This window comes from Manis javanica, chromosome 15, assembly GCF_040802235.1.
Source record: "Manis javanica isolate MJ-LG chromosome 15, MJ_LKY, whole genome shotgun sequence".
NCBI lineage: Eukaryota > Metazoa > Chordata > Mammalia > Pholidota > Manidae > Manis > Manis javanica.
This window is the reverse complement of record NC_133170.1, coordinates 83290744-83314522: the sequence shown is the minus strand read 5'-3', so window position 1 is coordinate 83314522 and position 23779 is coordinate 83290744. Positions and strand designations below refer to the sequence as shown.

At 53.2% G+C, this 23779-nt stretch overlaps 2 protein-coding genes and 1 long non-coding RNA gene across 10 annotated transcripts in view; 1 reads left to right on the top strand and 2 right to left on the bottom strand.

The window, feature by feature from the left end:
- Positions 1-324, bottom strand: part of LOC108386337 (uncharacterized) — a 36656-nt gene extending 36332 nt beyond the window's left edge. For all 3 annotated transcript variants that reach the window (XR_012125395.1, XR_005054489.2, XR_005054488.2), the window contains exon 1: positions 110-324. This is a non-coding gene — a long non-coding RNA (uncharacterized lncRNA). The remainder of the gene's footprint in view (positions 1-109) is intronic.
- Positions 325-370: 46 nt separating this feature from the next.
- Positions 371-11834, top strand: PIK3IP1 (phosphoinositide-3-kinase interacting protein 1). Of its 2 annotated transcripts, none has more exons than XM_073222349.1 (6): positions 371-543; positions 1501-1617; positions 1709-1828; positions 2771-2968; positions 3068-3146; positions 11628-11834. In XM_073222349.1, the coding sequence occupies exons 1-6, from the start codon at positions 474-476 to the stop codon at positions 11689-11691; spliced, it is 648 nt and encodes a 215-aa protein (XP_073078450.1). In that variant the 5' UTR covers positions 371-473; the 3' UTR covers positions 11692-11834. The 2 variants fall into 2 exon arrangements, with proteins under 2 accessions (XP_073078450.1, XP_017499770.1); XM_017644281.3 differs by lacking the exon at positions 11628-11834 and adding an exon at positions 9291-10929.
- Positions 11835-11969: 135 nt separating this feature from the next.
- LIMK2 (LIM domain kinase 2) overlaps positions 11970-23779 on the bottom strand; it is a 53198-nt gene continuing 41388 nt past the window's right edge. For 2 of the 5 annotated variants that reach the window (XM_036993227.2, XM_036993226.2), the window contains 10 exons: positions 22178-22364; positions 21772-21912; positions 21288-21374; positions 20472-20603; positions 20188-20244; positions 18086-18151; positions 16973-17147; positions 16277-16332; positions 15139-15296; positions 11970-13709 (listed from right to left, as the gene is read on the bottom strand). In XM_036993227.2, coding sequence (XP_036849122.1) covers positions 13565-13709; positions 15139-15296; positions 16277-16332; positions 16973-17147; positions 18086-18151; positions 20188-20244; positions 20472-20603; positions 21288-21374; positions 21772-21912; positions 22178-22364 — 1204 coding nt within the window. In that variant the 3' untranslated portion in view covers positions 11970-13564. The remainder of the gene's footprint in view (positions 13710-15138; positions 15297-16276; positions 16333-16972; positions 17148-18085; positions 18152-20187; positions 20245-20471; positions 20604-21287; positions 21375-21771; positions 21913-22177; positions 22365-23779) is intronic. The other 3 variants (XM_036993229.2, XM_036993228.2, XM_073222348.1) reach the window with 2 other exon arrangements.

Genomic DNA, 23779 nt, shown 5'->3' with positions numbered 1-23779 from the left:
TTCCTCCTGGTAGCATGTCTTCCCTAAATTGTTCTGCCTTAGTGGCTCTAATTCCAAAACCCCTGCCCCCATTGATGTCTCTTGACAGAATTACTCTTTCTGTACTCACACAAATGGAAACAGAAGAGATGAAAACCCCTGGGGATGCAGCCAGTGCAAGTCTCACACCGATCCGTTGCTGAGCACAGCCTGAACCTCCTGCCTCTCTTCACTTGGCCGAGTTCCTCTCTTGGCTCAGGGTTAGTCATCTTGCAGGATATAGGGACTTAGGACCCAGGGGGCGCCTTTCAGCCGAAAAACACCTCGCTGCAGCAAGCTAGCTGGGAAGCTCCCAGCTCTAGAGAGAGGCTGTTTACCAGAAGAGCGTAACAAGGGCAGGTCTGATTGCAAGGCTGGGACCCGGAGGCAGAGCCGCTGCCAAGGGGACCCTGCCTGGACACTGGCCGTCAGTCACCTGCAAGACGAAGGTGAGGATGCTGTTGGCCTGGGTGCAAACATTCCTCATCAGCAACATGCTCCTATTGGAAGCCTATGGATCTGGAGGTGAGGTTACAATCTTTCCTCTCTGCAGCAACCTAATGAAGCAGAAAGGTTAAAGCTATTTCCCAAGCATGGTCAGGCTAGACAGGAAAATGACAGGAAATTAAGCTTTCAGCCACTTTTTGTTGTTACATGAAAGCTTTTTTTCTTCCTTCTTTCTCCTTTTCTTGCCAGTGGCTTGCAGCTCCATCTTTGCCCATTATGAACAAAGACAAGTAGCCACTTTCTCTCCCCTTTTTCTTGCTTGTGGCTCATGGGTGGTTAGAACTTGTGGGTTCATCTCCCCTGCTCCCTAAGTCCTGTTCTGTTCAGGAGCGTTGCATCGTTGCAGCCGGAGCACAGGCACTCCTTCCCCAGCCTCTTCCTGTGGCTTTCCTAAAGGGAGCTGGAGTCTGGAGTCGCATCCAAGCCGCGGTGAGGCAGGTTGCCTCCCCCCAATGCTCTCTTTGGCCTGACTGAATCAAGGCTTTTGTAAAATTCTCTTGGGGGTGTTGCCAGTGCAAGTGTGGTCCTATCCACGTGGAAAGAAACCGGAGTTTATGTAACGTGGAATTACAGCACAAGGATGAATTCCAGGTCTGGCTGCCCACCGACCCCAAACTCCCACCATCTCCACAGAGACCCAAATCCAGGCGTTCCCTGCACTCTGTTCTAAAGTGGCCACAAGTTTCGGAGTAACAATCCCTTGCGCTTGTGCTGTGCTTTCCGGGTTACCAAAAAATTTTTAAAAATTAAGCTGAGCGCTGACAGAGGGCCGGGCACCTGCCAGAGACTTTACAAGCACTTTCTCTTCCTTCTCTTTCGGGCCTCACAACCACCCTTCGAGGGAGGTGGGGTTTTCACGTAAGAGCAGGGAGGCCCCGCAGGGCCCAGGGTCTCCCAGAGGGGCAGGAACACAGCCCGGTGGGCCCGGCCTCCCGTGCCCGCTACTCAGTGTCCGGGCGTTCCTCTTCCTCACAGGCTGCTTCTGGGACAAGGGCCACCTGTACCGGGCGGACCAATCCGCCCCTGCCCCAGGCTTCCGCTGCCTCAACTGGCTGGACGCACAGGGCGGCCCGGGGTCTGCCCTCCAGGCTGGTGAGTGTCCGCGCCGGGCGGCGGGCGGGTGGCGGCCGCGGTACCGGCCCCGTCCCGGCCCCGGCCCACGGCGCCTTCTCTCCCCTCCCAGGCGTCCGCAACCACAGCTACTGCCGGAACCCAGACCAGGATCCGCGCGGGCCCTGGTGCTACATCAGCGGCGAGGCAGGCGCGCCGGAGAAGCGGACTTGCGAGGACCTGCGGTGCCCAGGTACCCACTGGAGACCCGAAGGAGCTGGGGACTCCCGGGCTCCCGCACCCAGGGCGGCCTGGGAGCGGCCGTTACGCCCGCCGCGCACGTGCGGCCGCGCGGCGCCGGCCAGCTCCGCCCCGCCCCCGCGCCACCCGATTGGCCAGGGCTGTCTCCAGGCCGCGGGACCAAAAGCCCGTTGGCCGCCGCCGCCGTTCCGAGTGAGCTCATCCTCCGCCGGCGCCTTGTAAACAACCGTGGGAGGCGAGGCCGCGCCCCTCGGCCGCGCGCTCCCGCCCGGAGCCCCGCCTCCTCGAGCCGCCGGGACTCGAGCCTGGGTTGGGACGCGGTTAGCGAGCCCCTCGGCAGCTACTGACCGTCCGCGGAGCGTCTGCCCTGTGCTAGGCGCCCTGCTCGCAGCTCCCCGCCCCCACGAGAAGAAGCCGTCTGGAGGATCTGAGCCTCAGAGAAGTTCAGCGGTTTTGCGAAGGCAGTGGCAGGGTCCAGAGTTGAACCCAAATTTCTTAGACTCCGGAGCGCAGGCTTGTTGCTCGCAAGGCAGCAAGACAGTTAATTCTCTCGGATTACATGGGATATGTAGAGCATACGACAGGAAGTGGCCCAAAGCGTGGGCTCTATAAATGTGAGCTGTTCAGAGGGGTCATGGATTGTCTCCTGGCGTGAAGGAGGACCCCGGTTGGAGAAGATGGCAACTGAGCTGGGTGGGTTTTGGAAGATGGCAAGTTTGAACCGATGAAGACGTGCGAAGCAGGAGAGGCTCTTTATATGGCCTTCCCCTCACATTTGCCTTGTCCTGGATATGGTGGCGGGGTCTGATCTGAGTGTGTATGGGGCATTCTAAGGGGGACCCCCCCCCATTTCCCCCAACACCCAGGCCAGGTTCAGCCTTGGAAGTCACTGAGGTCACTCTCTAATGAGAGCTCTTTCCCACTTCACTTCCAGAGACCACCTCCCAAGTCTCCCCAACCTCAACAGAAACCGAGGAGGTGTCTGAAGTGCCAGGTGGAGATGAGGTGCAGGTACATGGTCCTGCCAATGCCCTGCCTGCCAGGAGCGAGGCAGCAGCTGTGCAGCCAGTGATTGGGATCAGCCAGCGGGTGCGGGTGAACTCCAAGGAGAAAAAGGACCTGGGAACCCTGGGTATGACTGCCCTGTCCCTGTCCTTGTGGAATTCATCAAGAAATATTTGCTGGTTGTCTGGGGTGGGGCTAACGGGACCTTGTGTCCTGTCCTTGGCAGGCTATGTGCTGGGCATCACCATGATGGGGATTATCATCGTCATCGGAGCTGGCATTGTCTTGGGCTACACCTACAAGAGGTCAGTAGCTTCTCTTCTGGGCTCCTAAGAGAAAGACAAAGGCGGGAGGATGGTGCAGAAAGTCAATCAGACTCCTTTCAGCATTCTTAACCCCCAAATAGAAGTAAGGCATTAAACGAGGAGAATCAGTTCAAGATGTAGAAACTTGGTTCTAGTCTTTACCAGATGATCTTAAACAAATCCTTTTCTTTGGTGCCTTTAGTCCTCACCCAAAAGCTTTGTGAGGTAGGGATTCTTGTTCTGCATTTTACAGATGAGGAAGCCTTCATCAGAGAGGTGAAGTGACTTACCTGAGGTCACACTGCCTGGGAGTGGCAGAACCTGGATTCAAACCCAGCTCTTTTGACACCAGTTTCTCTGCTGTCTAATCCAGGGTGCCTGGTGTGGAAATCAGGCTGGACACTCATTGCAGGGACCCAGAGATTGAATTCTTTCTCTAAGTTTTAAAATTCTGCTCCTGGAAAAGGTTCCCAGCCACTAGTTTTGCAGACAGAGCTTGAATTTCCTGAGCCATAAGCAGTAGGATCTCCTCTAGGCCAGGAGGAAAAAAGTGAGTTGGAGGACAGAGACCCTGTTTGCTGCTCCTCACCACTTATTTGAAAGCCCAAGAAGCTACCTGAGAAATTTAGGGATGTGACATGTGGCTGGGACAGCAGGAGGAGAAATGCTTAAGAGGTCCTGCCTGAGATACCGTGTAAAAAAGACTTTTTCAAAGACAATGAGGGATGTGTGATGGTCGGCCAAAGTTGCATTCATTTTGATAGCCCTGGCTGATTCTGGGACAGTTATTTGCCATTCTTGGGCAAAATCGGGATCTGACTTCCAGGCCTGAGTGTATGTGATAGTTCCCTTCTGTGATCTGAGAAGGTTTTCTTTAGGGGAAGTCACACAGTGGTCTGCATTTTCCAGTGGTAAGGGCCATGGCTGAGCCAAAGGCCCAGTGGATGACCCAGCATTGAATAAACGTAGGGTGTCCTCACAGGTGATGCAGTCAACCTCATTTTACAGATGAGAAAGGCGAAGCACTGGGTAAGAATACTTATAACGAACCATAGCAGCAGTAGCGTTTACACTGTGCCAAACACTGCTTCATGCAATTTGCGTGCTTTAACTCAGTTCTCACAACCGCCGTTAGGAGGTAAGTGCTGTTGTTATCCCCAGTTTGAGATTAGGAAGCTGAGGCAAGAGAGCAGAGAGGATCCGTCCCTTGCCCGAGGTCACACCTATGTTTGCTGGAGCCAGGTGTTAGCCCTGCCACTATCTGTGCGGCGTTGGGCAAGTTGCTTCTATGTCTGTCCTACTCCGGAGTATTGCTGTAGCTAAGGCCCACAGCTGCTTAGCTCCCTGCATAGCACGTAGTAAGTGGTCAGTAAACAGCAGCTGTTCTTTTCTGTAAAATGTGAGTACTGGCCTAGCACTCTCCAAGCCCTGTTCCTTCTGATTTTCTGTGATTCAGGAGGCAGTGGTTCAGAGATGGGAAGTACTGACCTGAGCGGGTCTCTTGACTCCCAGTACAAGGTGGTTGCCTACAGTGGGATGGTTGATGCGACAGGTCCGGGGACCCCTGCTTGTTTATTTCAGAGAGTTAGAGAAAATGACGTGGTGACTCTGGCCGACAATTCATAGTCAGACCTCAACCATGTTGGCTGATGTTAGCCCTTGAAATATTTCCTCCTTCCTCAGCCACTGGATAGCAGTTGGCTTTCCTCCTATCTTGGGGCAATTTTCCAGGCCTCCAGGTGCTTGAACTTACTACATATTCTTAATTCTGAGCTCAGTTCTTGTGTCCAACAAGGAAGCCAGGCCTTTTTATTTCTAGATTTGCTCCGCTAGGCTGTCACGGGACTGCCCTGAGACCTAGTATTTACTTTCCTGTGAACTCAGGGAAAGGCACCAGTCACCAGGCTCCCCATCACTAACCACCAGAGCACTTTTCCTCAGCAAAGTGCTCCAAGAACAGACTGTACAACAGGAAACCACATGTGGGCTCAAGGCAAGCTCTCAGCGCCCACCTCTCTGCAAAGGAGAATAGAGTGTCCTGGGAAGAGCTGTTGAGTATAAGTTTTGTCACTCCTCTGAACCTCGGTTTCTTGTCTGTTAAATGGGGATATAGACCCCCTCCACACACAGCCTACCTACCCTACCCCCACTCACCCAAGGTTATCAGTTAATACTCAATACATTTCATACTTAATAAATGTAAACAGAACACCAAGCAGGTTAAATACCCACAGTAGCAACCAACATTTTTGCATGCTTGCTTAATAAGTAAGGCCCTGCTGAATGCTCTTCCCTGAACATCTCACCCAAGCCTCATGACCACCCTAGAGGGGTCAATTTTATACTGTTCTATAGTAAGGAGCTGAGGCCTAGAGTTCAGTGCCATGTCAAAGCTACACAGCTAAAAAAGTGTGTCTAAGGATTATCAATATCTCCCAAAAGTCCAGCAAGGCCCAACAACTTCATGCAAATTTGCTTTGAATTGCAAAGGCAAGTAGGAAAAATAGAAACTTTCAAAATAAAAAAGTTGGGTTTAGAAGTCAGAAGACCAGGACCCAGTTCTGGAACTGCCATTAATTCTGGGTAGGACAGTGGTCAAGTCATTTACCTTCTCTGTTTCCTCAGAATTCCCTCACCTGTAAAGTAGGGTACAGGCAGGAGGTTAGATAGGATGATCCTCCCAGCTCTAATATTTCCTAGAAAGACAATATTACCTGCTGGTGACTGCCAGCAGTACGGGGTTCAAATCCCAGCTTTGCCAGTTTCTTGAATAAATGATTTACTCTCTCTGCATCTGCCTTCCCATTTCTGAAACAGATCCTAAAAGATACCATATAGGTTTGCTTTGAGCATGAAATTAGTGTAGTTTGGGCATAAGTCAGTGTTTATAACCTTAGCTGCCTTGGGGAACTTCTCCTAAGCAGCAGTGTGGTGCAGCCCTGCCTCTGACTGGAAGAAGACCAGTGGCTCAGGGTTTAATGGTTTGAAGACATCTGTATTGCCTGAAGGAGGCCTGAGGTGCCTTCATCTTCCCCAAGAGGAGTTGGAGACAGGCAGCAGCTCCATGCGCACCTGCTCTCTGGTCAGCCCAGCTCCGACCCTGGCTCTGGAGCGGTCAGGGATCCAGTCTCTGCGAGCCTTGAACTCTGCCAGAAGGCTAATGGGAGGGAGCTTTCCCCTGGCTGGGAAGGGTGGGCAGGCACCAGGCTTCCTCTCAGGGGAGAAGAGGCAGCAGGTGGGGCCAGTGACGGCTTAGCCTGGCAGGTCTCTGTCCTGTTTGTCTAGGCCAGGGGGTTTCAGCCAGCCAGTCTGCAGCTCCAATGTCTGGGTGAGCTCCCCAGGGAGTGCTTATTTTCTGATGAAAAGGCAAGGGAGAACTGTAAGTCAACACCACTCCGCGCTCTTAGGAGAGGAGCTGAGTCAGTGAATAAGCCTTTTGTTCTCTCTTGACTGCCAGACAACAGCCTGACTGCCCCACCGCCACTCCCCAGAGGTGGTGAGAAGGGGCTGGGCCGCCTGATGGTCAGTGCAGCAGGCCTGGAGGCCTCTGTCAGACCTCAGTAGGAGCTGGCAGCGGCACTGCCTCTCCAGGACTCACAGGCGCCACTGGCAGGAGGTACCAGGGGTTGGGTGTGTTTTGAGGCTTCTAAATGGACGAGGCTGTCGTCCAGATGAGTCCAGCACCTGCCTCCTTTACCCGTGGCTACTCTTCTAGCGCTGCCCTGCTCTGCCCTGTTAGTACAAATTGATTTTTTTTTTAACCCCCTAAAGACTTGTATGATGTAGCCTGACCATTATCAGAAGCTCAGCTGGACACAGCCAAGTGCTTGGGAAAGAAGGTAGCTGAGGAAAGCAGCGCTTTGGGGTTAGACTCGTTTCTTCACCTGTAAAATGTGGATGACGTCTTGCAAAGTTGGTGTGGGAAGCAAATGAAAATGGCATGTATGTGCAGTGCATGGCATCCCGGAAGTGCACAGGGAGCTCTTTCATGGATAAGATTTCCTGGTGCCTTACTAGGTACTCAGAAAGTATGCATTTTCCACATCCTCTTCCTCTAGCCCCTTAGGTTTTGAAATTCAGGCCTTCATGAAAGAAGCGTGGGTGCTTCTCTTCTTTTGTAAACTGCCTTTTGGTCGTCTTCTGGCTTGGGGGCCCCCTTAGTAAAATTAAGCCCAGGCCTCCCAAGTCTCTCCCTACATGGGTGGCCTTGAAGAATCTCGCCTTTTGTTTTATTAGGAGGTAGGTGTTTGCTTCTCCACAGTGGCAGCTGTAACTGATGAGCAGAGCCCATGGGCAAAGTGAATCTCAGGCTGTGAGTGGGGATCCACTTGCTCCAGACACCCCCTCCCCATGTTCCTCCATGTCCCCTCTGAGCGCTCTGGGAGTTACTCTTTTGCGAGAGTCGATGGTGTCCAGTACAGAGGCTAACAAGAAGGACAGGGCAAGACCCTCAGGCCTGCAAGTCCAGAAACTCAGTCACCCAAGGTGACTCTGAGATGAGCTCACAAGTTCACCTTCTGTGACCTTACAGTGAGTACTGGGGAATCAAAGCACATCTCATGTGTTGGGGCCCCTGGAGATGATCAAGTCCAGCTTCTTGTTTTACAAATGATGAAATTAAAGCCCAGAGAGGAGGGAAGTTGCTGAGGTCACATAAACAATACTTGCCTTAGCTGGTCCTTAGGAGAGTTTCTTTGGGAAACCAGATTAAGATAACATTGCTTGGTAAGTAAGTCAAGTCATATTCAGGGCAAATCATAACAACCTCCTGTGAGTTTTACATAAGTTCCCCTATTTTTGAAATGCTTTCACATTATCTTGACACAGATACTATCCCCATTTCACAGATGGTGAAACCAAGGCTCGGTGAGGCTGTTTAGCCAAGTGTCCCACAGCCAAGGCTGAGCTGGCACTAGAACAGGAGAGAACTCGTTGGTTTAAAGACAGTTCTGAGGCACTTGTGCAAACTCCTCTCCTCCCAGCCCCGGCTGTTTTCTCAGTATTCTTTCCCAGCCTCTGGAAGCTTTTGTCATTGCATCTCACACCATGGTAGATGTGTAATCCGTCTGACTTCAGCCACCTCCCTGAGGAGGTCTGAAGCAGGCTCGCATTGCTTCACCACGTCATCCATCACCTGCCTGTTTCAAGGCGTCTGTGGGGTGGGCGCCTGGGAAGATTTCTGCTGACAGCTGAGCCTGTGTGTCCAGCTGCTGGCTTTGCAAGATGCTGACCTGGTCCTGGGCATTAGTTCTGGTGTGCAGTGTGCTAGGCACTCACCAAATCCTCTGGCCTGCAATGGGGTGGTCTTGCCCAGTTGGAGGGATCCTACATGCAACCAAAAGACTGGGTTTGAGTCCCTGCCCTACCTTTTATCTGGGGTGACCCTGATCAGGTTGCAATTTCTCTGAGTTATCAGTTGGGAGTCCAGCAGAATTGGGTGTGAGCCCACCATGTTATTGGAGAGCTCCTTAATTTCTCTGAACTATTTCCTCATCTATAAAATGAGTAAGACCTAATTCTTAGGGCTCAGCCAAGAATGAAGAAAGATAATGCACATGAAGTCCTTAGCATGGAGTGAGCACTCCACGTGGGTAAAATGGAGCAATGCCATGGCCTGCCTGGCTCACTGAGCACCATGAGAATTCAAAGGCATATGAAAACTCTTGAGGATTCAAATGGTCATTTTCTCATTGCTTCCCACTCACCCGAGCAGCCCTGAAAGTCTTTTTTGCATCCCTGCTTGCTTTGGGGATGGTCCCTGTTCCCCTCTAGGGCTCACACCTTCTAGAACCTTAGGAGACAATTATCTCACAACAGGATGATCAGATCAGTTTCTAACAACTTTAGGGTTTAAGGCTGAGATTGTTCTCCAGGTCTCTCTGAATGAAACTGTATCTTTGAGTCTCCTTCCTTGCTCTGTGTGATCTGCATGGAGTCCGTCTGTAGCTGTATGGGGTTCATGCTACTCTCACCCATTTTACAGAGGAGGAAGCAGAGACCAGAGGCAGAGGAGCTCCTTGTTAAGGTAGTCGGGCAGAATGAAATATAGTACGTTAACCACTAATTTGCAGTGACCATGACTAGCCCCTGCCCCTGTCCTAGCTGCAGGAGACACAGCCCAATGCTTCCCTCTTTTCCTGCCAGGGGGAAGGAACTGAAAGAGCAGCACGAGCAGCACGTGTATGAGAGGGAGATGCAGAGAATCACCCTGCCCTTGTCTGCTTTCACCAACCCCACCTGTGAGATTGTGGATGAGAAGACTGTTGTGGTCCACAGCAGCCAGATGCCAGTCCACCTTCAGGAGGGCAGTGCCCCGCTCATGGACCAGGCAGGCACTCCTGGGGCCTGAGTCGCCCAGAATGGCCAGGAGCCCATGCAGACACTGGTGCAGGACAGCCTACCTGTCTACAGCTGGGAGGATCTACACTTTTTGTTGTGGTTAAAAACCTTTTTTTTTTTTTTTTGGTAATCCTAAAACAGAGGCAGGTGATGCTGTGGGCTGAGGGTGAGGCTGGGTAGGGTCCTACCAATGTTCCTCCTCCATCCCTTGGAGCAGAATTTTACCTGTGGACAGAGACAGTAGCAGCCCCAACAGTGCTGCTGACAGGGGCTGCCAAGTATTGCCTGTGCCCTGGAACTGAACCAGGGACAGACAGGGAGCTCCCCCAGGCTCCTCTGTACTTTATTATCTAAGATATCCCCGGTCTCCACCTTTCCATTTGTTCTCTGTGGGCCTGAAAGGTAGACAGTTATCTACGGTTCAGGTCAAGCAGGTCAGGAGGCAGCACATAAAAAATATATTTAGCTTTAAAAATATTTGGGATGGAACTCCCTGCTGACCTCTGAGAACCAAAAATGAGTTTTTGTCCAAGTCAAAACTGGGGGGTTGAGAATGGGATCTTGGCTGGGGGCTGCTCCAGCTTGCTGGCAGTGATGTGCCTTGACAACTGTGGGCAGGGCCTGGGCCTGGGCCTGGGGACTCTTCCTGTTTCAAAAAGAAAAGGAAGGGAAGAATCGCACTGACATTCCACTTAGGAAGAGGGCAGAAGATCCGTGATTGCCTTAGGCCACGGGACCGGAGGGGGGCCTGGGGAACCCCAATTTCTCCTCAGGGAGGACAAGGACCTCTCTTCATTTTGCAGGGGTAAGAAAATAGCCAGTTAACCTATGCGAATTACACTGTGGGGCCTTGTGCGCTGCTTCTGAGGTAAACCTGGAAGGCAGGGGACTGACGTGCTTCAGGCCTTGGCGGCCTCCGGCTAAGGCCTATCCGTGGGGCAGTAAGGCTAGGGTTGCAGCCCCCAATTTGTAAAACAGTCGCACAGCACAGCCATTCAAAGGGACCTTTGGGTTCCTCAGGCCTTTTGGGCACGGGCCCTGAGGGAAGGAGTGACACCCAGTCACTGAGCAAGCTATGGTGTGGCTGAGTGGCGCTAGGGCACTGTGGGTGGCTCGGCAGGGCTCCAAGCCCTGATGTCATGCTCGGAGGCCTCAGCAGGGCCCCCCATCCCAGAGCTTCCTCCCCAAAGCCCTTCCCTTGCCCTGCGTGGAGGGGTGGGTCGTGGGACCCATTCTCTTCACCAGGCTGTTCTTGGAAGGGGTTTGCTGAGGAGACTGGGCCTCAGTGGGTCCCCTGGTGTTAGTGATGCTGAAGAAAGAACATTACTGGTTTCTACTTTTCTATGAAAGCATTTCTCTGTGTATGTTTTATATACCTCATTCTGACACCTGCATGTAAAGTGCAGGAAATTGCTCTGTATTAAAACAAAAAACAAAACAAAGATTCTATTTTGCCTAATTTTTGTGGGGTGCCAGGACAGTCCCTGTAGTTGGGAGGTTTCTGGTTACTTTACCAACACCTATGTGGCAAACTCCGGCTTCCCTCATTCACTTGGGCCCCGCGGCTGGGTGGTGGCAGTAGCTGAATGACTGTTAACTGTGGCCTCTCCATTCTGTCATCACCCCCAGGAATCTTTCTGGTAGAAGCTGCAGGAAAGGTGGGTATGAGGGCGTCCCAACAGGCAGTTGGTCACTGCAAATCTCTCCCCTTCAGCATCCTTTCAGAGGTGGAGGTAATTCAAACGAACACCCAGGCTGGGGGTGCAGAAGGGTCAGGTCCTTTGGCTGGACGGGACAGCTCTGGGTTGAGGAAGGTCCCTGTGGGGTTACCCCTGTGGCTCCAGAAACAGCACCAGGGAGTCTGCTGGGCTTTGAACAGGGAATTTCAGCAATGAGTTCTCGGCCTCTCGAGTGCCCGGTGTGACCATCTGCCCACGCTGACGTTTGTCTGTACCTAGTTGTATAAGCAAGGAGCACCCTAGAGCACGTCTCTTCAGGAACCAGATTCTGCCCCTGAGCTGGGCTCCTCGAGCTCTGGGAGGAATCCCCTTTGGGTGTGCATCTATACTGCGCCTGGGTCTTCCCACAAGCACTTGTAGGGAAATGCAAGGTGACTTGTATTCATTTCTTCCCCTTATGAAGGTGGCACCCAGCCCTGCAGAGAGGACTCCAGAGCATCCCGGCTATACACCGAACTAGAGGGTAGGAACATCGGGCCCCAGAGGAATGACGTGGCCGGCAGTGGGGGGTCAGTCAGACCTGCTCCACGGGTTGGACTGCCTCAGGTGGGAAGGGCATGTCCTCTGGAGCAGGCTGGTGTCTGTAAGGAGAGAGGACTGGAGGTGGGGTCGTGTGGCCTGAGCCCGAATGTGGCCAGCAGCAGTTCCTCCAGTAGGGAGCAGGGGAGGCCCTGCACTTCCGAGCAGACCCTCACATGTGCCTCAGTGAGCCAGGCCCCAGAGCACTGTAACACTCTCACTATCATCCATTAATGTTAACTGTTTATTTGGTCTGCTCAGTGGCCCACTTGGGCCGCCACTCCCATGCCTGCTGGGGAACTCAGGCACAGCCAGCCCACAACCCTGACCTTGCTGCTGCTGGGAGCCCAGGGCTCGACCCCACAGCAAGCTCCCACACTCCTCACACACATATAGTCTACAGAGCAAGTAAACTGGCCAGAGATGACACACACTCCCACAGCTCATTAGGCCCATGTACAGGAATTCACGTATCACCCAACACATATAACAAGATCGCATTTACCAGCAACCACTGCCCCGGATCATTCTGAACTCCCTACCTCCCCCCACCCCCGACACTACCGTGCATCGCAGTATTATCCCAAACCCATCCCTAATCTGTTAAACATGGTGAAGCTCACAGACACTTGGGAGGCAGCAAGTCAGTGCGCTGAGTTCCTGGGGCTCTGGAGGCTGCAGCCGGGAGCTGTGAGCTGGGCCAGCCAGCAAGGGAGGTAGAAGCCAGACAGCCCAGCTCAGGAAGCTGTCCCCCGCCGCACCCCAGCTCTGGGACTCTGCCATCACCTCTTCCTGCCCAAGCTGCTGGACGGTGAGGCACAGTGGGGGCTGAGCAGTGGCTGCTACAAGGACAGGGCCAGAAGACTGCTGGGATTCCCACTGCCCAGCCTGTATACTGGGCCTGCAACAAGCCATGGTGTCCCCTAGAACCAAACTAGCTCTTGGCCAAATGTTTCCAGCTTTTGACTGAGGTGCCCACCAGGGAATGGCTGACAAGGATGTGAGCTTTCTAGAGGGCAGGGCCTCTTTCCTTCCAGCCTCCAGCCTCTTCCTGCACCTATGGTGACTGCTGGTTGTGGGCAGAAAGGATGCCGCCTGGGATTTCTCGGCCAGCCTCAAGCAGTACAGTCTGAGGACACAGGTGGAAGCTCCCCTCACACTGATGAGGCTCCTGGGCCTGGCAGGTGGACAGAAACCAGCCCTTCCCCTGACTCCCGGACAGCTCTACCACAACTGACTAAGGGACTCTTCAAAACCTTCCCGCTCAACCCCTGCCCCAGCAGAGGGCGGGACACCATGGAGTGGAAGCGGGAACTCCACTGTCATTTCACATCCTTGGATCGCCACCTAGCCACCAGTTTTTCTCTCGTCCACACTCCCACCTGAAGTTCCCCTGTACCCAGCTGGACCAGAGATTTCAGAGCCCAGGGGCAAGTCCACCCTGGGATCCTGCCCAGCAGGTCCAGGTCACGCTGATTAGCATAAGCAAGAGCTTCCAGAATCCCACTGCCAGGGAGCTCCCAAGTGGTCATGAGTAACAGATTCCTCCGGCCCCAGGGGCCAGGCTTTTTTCTTCTGTCTTCACAGCTTTCAGGCAAATGTTGGGTTTAGACAGTAACTAGGCCTCAGCCCCTGTGGAGATGCATTTTCCTGTGGCTTCGCCCGCTCGTCTCCTGGGGAGGTAGTAGGGGAGGCTTGTTCTGCTTCTCAACAAGCCGCCAATCCACAGGACACACAGATGGCCCTGCCCACAGCAGGGGTGAGGCGCAGAGGGGGCCTTGCTGGCTGTGGAACGCCCCGCTGCAGGGGGCCAGACGGGGGCTAGGGGGGGGAGTCCCGGGTCAGGCCGTACTGCGTGCTCACAGTGTGGTCCAGCTCCTCCAGCTCTGCGGGCAGCGGGATGCCCAGCTCCCCCAGGTACAGGGAGAGGGCCTCAAAGGAGTCCTCCAGTTTTGAGAATGCCGGTCTAGAAAGAAAAGGGGTCAGTTGCATGGAGGTGAGTCTGGACAGGGGCCATGGGGGTGCCGTGGAAGGCATCCCGGTCTGCAGCGCAACCACCTTCTGACTGGAGGACCTTCGGTAAGCCCTTTCCCCTGGTGGTGCCTATGGAGGCGATGGGAGTGATGTTACTGCTAGTGCAGAGGTGCAAAGATGAGAGGTAACACCGTGTAGGAGGCTGGCCTGGCTGGGGGAGCAGCTTTAAAAAAAAGTCCAGGAAAAAAATCAGCCCCTCCCATGTCTTATTAAAGGAAATGCAATCATCAGAGGTGGGATTGGACTGACTAAATTCCTTTTTAAAGGTCCTTTCTAATCCTCAGGCTGTTTCCACATCAATGGATCTGCCCAGGAAGGGGCATTTCAAACACTCAGCAGTTCTTCCCAAGGAAAAAGCAACACTGGAAATTACTTAGCTGCCCTGGAATCCTGAGATTTACTTACTCCTACACCTCCTCCGTTTTTGCTTTAACATCTTGTCACCTTCTCGGCGAGGTGTACTCTGATCATATTTAAAATTACAACTCTAAACAACCCTCTTTCCTCAGGTTGACCCATGAAGGAACAGGGTACAGAGCCTCCCACCAGCAAAGCCAACTTAAAGTGGACCTTTGCTCCAATGGGCTATCTTATCTTGGAGAACTGAGGACAGCACCGAGGGGCACACTGGTTAGATTAGAGAAGATGTACAGTTCCTATGCTATCTATTTGGCTAATGTTTAAATTTATTTTTTAAAAGAAACATGATTTTTGATAGTAGAAGCACAAGATTTGTTTAATGCACAAACATGAAAAGAGCTAGGGTAGCTTTGGTCATAAAGCTATAGTCTGAGAAGAATAAAGGTAATTTTCAAAGATTTTTTTAAAGGAGAATATTAGCTAAATGCATATAGATGGTTCACTGTAGTAATATCTATTATAAAGAGAAACTGGAAAAATTTAAACATCTCCATTATGTTTTTTCAGCTGAATTTCTTGTAGGTAACAAAAATGATAAACAGGAAGACTGGGTAGTAACAAGGAAAATGCCAGGCAAAATACAACTTTTCTTCATTTGGGATTATAACTATATTAAAAATGTGTATGCATGAATAGGGGAATATAGAAACATGAAGATACTTATTTTGTTAGAATGGCATAGATTTGGGTAAATTCTCTTCTGTTAAGATTTCTTTTTGGCCGTGTGTCTGTTATACCCAGGTCACTCGCTGCTCTGCCCTCATCTCCCTCTCCCAATCCTGGCATGTCCAGTTGTTAGGTGGCTTCACTGGCTGAGAGTTACATCCTTGAGCTCAAGGCTTCTGCCACCCCTGTGCCTGGGGAGGCCCCGGGGAGAGCTGAGGCCTCAGGCAAGCATCCCAGGCCCATGTGAGCTCACGGGGGAGGGGGTGGATACCAACCTGCTCTCAGGTTCCAGTTTGCAGCAGATGGCAGCCAGGGGGAAGAAGGCTGGGGGGCAGTCTGTGGGGACAAACTTCTCCCAGAAAAGCTTCACATTGAGGCCAAAGTCCAGTGTGCGGGGCAGGCAATCAGGATCTGCGTACACCTGCCCGATGATCTGGAGGTGAGAGGATGGCTGGTCAGGAATGGGCTAAGGTGGGTGTGGCCAGAGGGCGGGCGAGGGATGCTGGTATGTGGGCGGGAAGGATGGCAGGCAGAAGAGGGAGGTAAAAACCGAGGTTAGAGAACTTCCCCCAACCCCACCCCTCCAAATCTTGCTCATACACACATCTCTCGACTGAGAGTCTGGCTACCAAGGAGGATTCAGAAGGGGCCTCACTGCAGCAGAAGCACACAGCATTCTAGATCTGGATGGGCAGCTTCCACACGTCCCATACTGCCCTGCTGTGTCCCCTTGTGTCTGTGTCCCCTGCCAGAGTTCAGGTTCTGTGACATGAAGTGCTGGGTCTGATTCATGTCTGAAACCCTTTGTGTAAACCTAATGCTTTGTAGATAGTAGACGCCCAACTGATCTCTATTAAAGAAAACAATTTGAAAAAATCTTCATTATTCCAACCATCCCCTGTCTCTCCTCTATCACTCACCACTTTGTAGGACATATGTGTTAAACTGAGCTAAGCTCCTAAGGGCAGGAATCTTTCCAAGACTCACTCTGTGCCCCACAATGCCTAGCAATGTACTAGGCTGGAACACCCCAGAGTGGCTACTTCCGCTTGTCAGGCTGAGGATGGGGCCACCACCTGGGCAAGGGGACCGAGAGGAAAAGATGCATCTGGCCCACAAGCTAGGTGGAAAGGCACACGAACAATCTCCTGCCTTCCCTAGTGGAGTTCTGAGTCTCACCCACCCCTTACTAGCCACATGAGTAACAGCAAGCCACTGCCCTCTTCAGAGCCTCAGTCACCTCACCTGAAACAAATCCCACCTAGTCCTTCTCATGGGACCAATGAGGCGGGACTGTGTCAACAGATGTGTGATGAACGGTACCATCCTACACTCCTCGGGAGGAGCCCCAGTTCTGAGGCAGGGCAGAGCTTCTAGGCCTGCGCTTAGGCTGGCCCCCATGCTAGAGCTTACCTCACAGAGAACGATCCCGAAGGAGAAGACATCCACTGTCTCATCGTAGCTCTTCCCTTGGGGCATGCAGGGGAACAGGCTGTTAGGTGTGGTTCCTATCTGTTCTGCACTGAGTCCAGGGCCAAGCCAGGCCAGAGCCAAGAACCAAGACTAGATTCCAAAGGCCGCCCAGGACAGATCTTATAAAACAACACTGCCCGTGAGGGAACTGCGTGGGTCAGTGCGAGAGAACTGGACCGGGGTTCATGTGGACCAGCTGTATGCTCCTGGGCAAACCACTGAACCTCTCTGGGCCTCAGACTCCAACAAGGGTTGTATCAGGCCACATCAGAGTCCTCACGCTCCTGTGCATTTCAAGAATCCCGGTCGGCATTTCTGGCCGGTTTGAGCATCATCCACGAGGGGGCAGCACACTTCAGTTCTCAGCGCAGAGAGGGAAGGGAGGGCAGTACCTGAGCTCTTGGCTACCCCTGGCGCACAGAAGCCACAGTCCGTCTCATCCTAGGCCCAGGATGGGACACTACCCGCTGTAAGGGCTGAGCTCTGACAGCAAGGGGTTTTGAGGCCCAGTCTGGCAAGGGATAAGAATCACCCACCCTCAGCTGTGGGCACCTTGGCCTTACACTCCGTGGGCCTGCCCTGCAGCTCCCAGGGCTCTGCTGCTAAGATGTGCCCCCAACTCCCCTCTGGACTCACCGTTCAGCATCTCAGGGGCCATCCAGTAGGGGTTTCCCACCACTGTATAGCGCTTCTTGCGGTCATTCTTGCGCAAAGTACGTTTCTTGGTGGTGGCCTTCTCCACTGGGGGCCTTTTCCTTTCCTCGACGATGAGCCGTGATAGTCCAAAGTCAGCCACCACCACAGTCCTGTCCTGGGAAGACAAGGGCCAGGCCAGGACTTGGTGGGGACATTTCCAAGAGAAGCCACTGAGAAGGGGAGAAAAGTACTATAGCAAAGGAGGGTCACAGCTAAAGCCCTCCTGGCGGACACGGCTGGGCATTTGTTTTCTGATGTCTGGCATCTGCACACGGCTGACCCCAGACGGCGGGTGTTCACAGCATTGCTCCTGGAGCCTGGCTCAGGAGAGGAACTCAGAGGCAGGACGGGATTTCTTCTGTTTTGTTTTTTCCCCATCTTGTCTTGTTCTCAGAAAGTTTTAAGGCCATGGCTACCACCAGAGTAAGACAGACACAGACAAGATGAAGGCAGTCAGTGGAGGGACTTGGGGGAGATAAGCTCTTCAAATTGCTACTGGGCAGTCATGTGGAAAAGGGATTAAGATTGTCTGGTATGGGTCCAGGGGACGGAGCCAGAGCCAGGGCCAGGGAGTGGACACCCAGGAAGCCAGGCTGCAAGTCAGTAAGTAGGAGGAGCAACACTGTAACGAGCACAGCAGAAGGGCCAGTGGGAGGAACGCTGGCCCCACAACCGTCACTGTGAATTTACTAGCTTGATGGCCTCAGACTGAGACTTCAGGTGCCATGGCTGTCGGATGGGGTCCACAGTGAGCTGCTTTACAGCCATCATAGGGTAAAGCCAGGAAAAGGAACAGCTCTATATACAGTTAAGGAACTTCTGAAGTCCCTTCTCACTAAAGGATCTCAAAGGCTGCTCCTGGGAGGAGGTGGAATTGTATCTGCATGTTTGGAGCCCCCAGAAGACAGAGGGGAGCACCAGAGGCAGCAGGAAGGGCAAGGTGGGAGCCCTAGGTGATACTTCCGGTCTGAAGCACGAGGGAACAGTCAGTCTCCTGTGTGACAAGGAAGCCAAGATGCCTGGCCCCGGGAGGCCCGGAGCGGTGGGACATACCAGCTTTATGAGGCAGTTGTGTGAGTTCAGGTCCCGGTGGATGATGCACATGGAGTGCAAATAGGCCTGGAACAGAAGTGCCAGCTGAAGCCAATGGCCAGCAAGTCAACCAGATGCTGACTCTCGAACTGGGGACCACACAGCCCACTCTTCTCCCAGGCCTTCCCACCCAGCTTCAGAAGCTAACCGGGACTCCAGGGCCTGGGCCCTCCTGCTGTCACTCCCTTGTGCCACCACCAACAATAAGTCAAAGGCCACCTGGGCTCCCTCTCTCTTCCTGCTGCCATCTCCTGCCCACCCCTCGTTCACTGACCCCAACCCAGCGGCTGCCCTAAGCCCTCGCTGTTCTCCTCAAGTGCCCCACTCTGCTGGGCCCTGGCCCTTGCGTGCCCCCATCCCCTCTGCTCGTTTTAATTAGATCCAGGTCGTGTGAAGTGAGTGCCCTCAGATGCTCTGTTGCCGGCCCCCTCCGCCCAGTCTCTGGCTTCAGCTACCCTGGGTCTCTTCCGCCTGTGACAGGGGAAGAAGTGGCCTCCTCCTGGGCCGGAAAGCTCTGTATTCCTGGCATTCCCCTCCCGAGACTCTGGCACCCTCCTCGCTCTCTGTCTACACTTCAGCTTCTCCCTCTTCCTATCCAAATGTTGCCAAGTCGGTCTCTGGGCCTCCATCTTTGGCCCTTGTCAATCTTGTCAAGTGGAAGGAGCCACTTCCTTTTTCTTCCCTTCCCTGCAAATGTGGAAGGAGCCACTCCCCTGCCACTAGCCCTCTGCAATACCGCTTCCATCTCCTCAGCGCCCTGGAGCTGCTCCCCACCCAGGGAGCCCTTCCCGAATTGTGGAGCTCAGCACCTGCCTTCCCAGTCCCTCCTTAAAGGTTGCCTGCAGCCCCCCATGCTCTCTGCCCTGGGGCTCCTGGTTTTTCCCTCCAGCCTCCTCGACGTCAGCCTTTCTCAAAGCCATCTTCTCTCTGCCTGCTGATCCCCACTAACCACACATTAGCCTCAGCAGGCACCTATCCTGGCTCTTCCTAGACTTGGTTCCCCACCATCACTGCAACCCCCAACTTATGATAAATGACACCGCCATTCTTCTAGGCATTCCAAGTCACCCAACTCCCCCCCCACCCCCCATCTCTGTTCCGTCACTGCCACCCAGTCCTTCCAATCTGACTCCTTGCCTCCTGGTCTCCTGTCCCCGTGGCCACACCAATCCAGAAGGCTTTAATGTTCCATTAGCCCTCTACCCTTGCCCTGCGCTCTCCCGACTCCACCCCAACCTACTGACCAGAACAAACTCATCTTCAAAACAGGAGCACTCTGCTCACAAAACTTTGATGCTTAAAAATCTTTTACATCTGTTTTTGGCTTCCTAAGCAAAGTCCAGATTCTTCAGCCTGAAACACGGGGACCTTAATGCACCCCAGACTAATGTTGTCTTCATGGACCCCACATGAAAAGTAGTGTCAAACTCTCAGGCTCGGGGTCGGACTGACTAGCCCCAGCTCCGTGCCTTGCCCCTTTCTAGCCCGCCGCTCATCGGGACACCAGGGTCATCAAGAGGAAGAAGCGCGCATGTGTTAGCCCCGCGGCTCACCGCCCGGCACACAGAAAACACTCCGCGACTGTCCTGCTATTACTGCGACTGGTACCACTTTCCCAGGTAAAGTGGGCACTTTCCTCCCCTCCCCTCCCAGGTCTCTGCAGCTTTCATCACCTCAACCTGGGGCCTCTCTGCCAAGAGAAACTTTCCCCTGATTCTGACCCATCTTCAGGGCTCAACCAGAACACATTTTGCCCTTCTCCTTTCCTGGGCAGGAATCACTGCCTGTTCAGAGGGCCCCCAGCACCTGCGACAGCAAGGCCAGGCCACCCTATGCTAGTTTGCTTTGCCAATTTGCCCTGCCCATGCCCTGTCTGTCCTTGAATATTTGGAACTGAAAACAGCCAGCTGGGGGCAATTTCACTGACACAGAGAACAGCTCAAAAATAGCTGCTGAGCGACCCAGTCCACAGGGCTGACCAGGACGGGGTCTGCCTGCAATCCCTGCAGCTCTTCCGACTCCCACCCGTCCTCACTGCTGGCAGGGTTGTTGGCAGGACTCACCATTCCAGATGCGATGCCTTTGGCAAACCTGACTTTCTGCTGCCAGGGGAATGGGTCCTGTAGGACGGGAGAATGCCCATCAGAGACTGTTGGGCCCTGCCGCACTCATGGTCCAGGTACCAGGGGTCAACATAGTTCACCTTCCCTGCCGGTGCCAGTCCCACCCAGCATGGCCCTTTGCAGGCAAAGCAGCTGGCCTCCCTGGCCTCTGTGGTTCCAGTGCTGGGGTGACATGAGTGTCGCACTGAGAACCCACTTGGGGACTATGGGAGCAGGGTGCTCACCACACCGCGCAGGAAGTCCTTCAGCGTGCCCCCCTCAATGTACTCTGTTAGCAGGTTCAGCCTCTTGTCCTTGTACAGCACGCCGATGAACTTGAGCACATTGGGGTGGTCCAGGCTGCGCATCACCTTCACCTGAGGGTGAGGAAGTCAAGGAGGGTGGGTGGTTACTTCCCACTCTGTCTCCCTTACCCCTTCCCTCCGGGATTCAGGCTGCCTGGAGTTGCCTGCTTCTCCTTCCTCCTCTCCCACGTGACGGGGAAGAACACCTCCACATGGATGGGGATAGCCTCACGGGTCTCGCTCACCCTAGGGATCCTGACTTCTAGTTGGGGTTCTGGGATCGGGGGTGAGGCCCAAGAGTGAAACAAAGGCCTGGAGGGCAGCAGTGGACACAGGTGTACCAAGCTGAAGTGACGGGGCCACTTGGCAGAGGCAGTGAAAACCATGTGCTCAAGGGTGGGAGCTCTCCGGGAGGCCCCATCCAGGCCCCCACAGCGGCGGTTCAGGGGAAGATGATCTCATCTAGTTGTGCTAAACTGGACGGTTTTCCTGTGCATCACCCTCATGTTCTGTGAGCTCCTCTGAACCACATCTCCTTTGTCACTGTGTCCTTGTACCCAGATCTGTCTTTAGGAAGCACTCACTGAACAAGGAAGCGTGCTGTGACTCGGAGGGGGAAGGGACACTCGCCTAGTGATCTTTCCTGCATGGGCTTCAACAACGTGATTCCAAACCATTTCCTCTTAAAACCATTATTTAGTAATATCTTCCTCTTCCAACAGTGACACCGAACACCTAACCACCCCACCTTCTCACCTCAGTCAGAAAAGTCTTTTGTGTTTCTTCGTCACAACGAATCAACTCCTTCATGACCATCACTTTGCCTGTGGCTTTGTGTGTCACCTATAAGGACAGCAACTGTTAACCGTGCACAGAATACAGGCAGTTCTCTTTGTGAAATTCTATGCAAGTGGCCATCCCATCCCCTGAGGACACTGAGCTGGAGCAGACTGACAGAGCTCATGTGTAGAAGACACTCCATGGGGCAACAGGGGACTCTGGCAGGAGCATAGCCTCTTCCCTGGAGCGCCGGGCATGCACCGAGGGGAGGCAAGAATCCAGCAAAGGGAAGCGTGGAAAGAGGCAGGAGGGTTCACTGCCAAGCCAAGCAGGAGCTCTGGTCATCTGACAATGAGTGAGTCCCTTGGGCAAATAGAAGTCTGGGGGTAGGAGGGTCACAGACATGCACCATGGAGCTGGGTGGTGAGCTCTCCAGCCCCCAGAGCTGAGACACACTTACCTGACCCCCCCTCCCAGCTCTCAGCAGAGGAGGAGGAGAGAAAGAGAGGTAGGTTAGTCCCCAAGACTGTTCATCAGGGAGGCAGGAGCCACTCGCCTGTGTGTTCTCTGCAGCATGCCCGGCACTGAGGCCTATGGGCACCTAAAAACACCCACTAGCTGGAGGCAGGAAGGCCACGGGCACAGCTCATCCCAACCCAGGTCTCCAGGTCCACCAAACTCACTCTAACAGCAACAATGCCCTTAGATGGCCTGGGAGTGCAGGGGTGCAGCCCTCACCATCACCTGTAGGCAGGAGGGGGGCCTGCTGTCCCATAGGGTTTAGGGTGAGACTATGTGATAAGAACTCCCTAGAAGAAGGTGAGAGAAGGTGGGGAACAGAGCCGAGCCACTGCTACTGCACTCACCTTGATGGCCTGCCCGAAGAAGCCCTTCCCCAGGACCTCCCCGTGGATCAGGTCACACGGCCGGAAGATCTGCTGCGAGTAGCTGCTGGAACAGCGCAAGGATTCCGAGCGGCTGATGTCCCGGCTGAGCAGCAGGGGCTCCTTTGGGGAACTAGGGCCAGGAGACTTGGAGATGCTGTTACTCCGTCTAAGGAAGAGGGAAGATGGCAGTAGGGATGGGGCAGTCCTTAGGGACCTGACCCGAAACCCCAGAGGCAGGAAGCTCAGGGCCGCCCCGTCCATTCCAGTGTCTATAGTTCAGGAGCTAGGATGGGGGAAAGGGACTCTTACATCAGCCTGATGTGCCAACTTGGGGATACAGCCATCAGTAGTTTATTTATAGACACAGTAAATAACACATTCAAAGTGGGACCCCTGAGTTCCTCGCACCTGGAATGACTGACTGGACTCTACAAGCTGACAGTGTTCAATGTATGACAGCGCTGTAAATGGCGACCCACCACCTTCTGTATCTGCTTGATTCAGGCACTGAGTTAGAGTGACAGGCAACTGCCGTCCAAAACAGACACATCTGTCCACATTTTAAAATAACAAGCACATATGAGATTTATAGCAATGAAGCCAGTATAATTATATTTAAAAAAGCACCAGTAATAGTAAATGGTCGACAAGGGGTTAACATCCAAAATATATAAAGAACTTACACGCCTCAACACCTGAAAAGCAAATAACCCAGTTAACAAATGAGCAGAGGATATAAAGAGACGGTTCTCCAAATAAGAAATCCAGATGGCCAACAGGCACATGAAAAGATGCTTCACATCACTAATTATCAGGGAAATGCAAATTAAAACTACAATGAGATACCACCTCACACCAGTAAGGATGGCCAGCATTGAAAAGACTAAGAACAACAAATGCTGGCAAGGATGCGGAGAAAGGGGAACCCTCCTACACTGCTGGTGGGAATGTAAGCTAGTTCAACCATTGTGGAAAGCAATATGGAGGTTCCTCAAAAAACTAAAAATAGAAATACCATTTGACCCAGGAATCCCACTCCTTGGAATTTACCCAAAGAATACAACTTCTCAGATTCAAAAAGACATACGCACCCCTATGTTTATCGCAGCACTTTTTACAATAGCCAAGATATGGAAGCAACCTAAGTGTCCATCAGTAGATGAATGGCTGAAGAAGATGTGGTACATATACACAATGGAACACTATTCAGCTGTAAGAAGAAAACAAATCCTGCCATTTGCAACAACATGGATGGAGCTGGAGGACATTATGCTCAGTGAAAGAAGCCAGGTGGAGAAAGACGAATGCCAAATGATTTTCCTCATTTGTGGAGTATAACCATGAAGCAAAACTGAAGGAACAAAATGGCAGCAGACTCAGAGACTCCAAGAATGAACTAGTGGTTACCAAAGGGGAGGGGTGTGGGAGGGCGGGTGGGGAGGGAGGGAGAAGGGGACTGAGGGGTATTATGTTTAGTACACATGGTGTGGGGGGTCACTGGGAGAACAGTGTAGCACAGAGAAGGCAAACAGTGAATCTGTGGCATTTTGCTGCACTGATGGACAGTGACTGCATTGGGGT

Coding starts and splice junctions, on each gene's coding strand:
- PIK3IP1 (XM_017644281.3), top strand. CDS start 474: ATGCTGTTGGCCTGGGTGCAAACATTCCTCATCAGCAACATGCTCCTA. Junction 544..1,500: donor GGAAGCCTATGGATCTGGAG/GTGAGGTTACAA, acceptor TCTTCCTCACAG/GCTGCTTCTGGGACAAGGGC. Junction 1,829..2,770: donor CGAGGACCTGCGGTGCCCAG/GTACCCACTGGA, acceptor CTTCACTTCCAG/AGACCACCTCCCAAGTCTCC.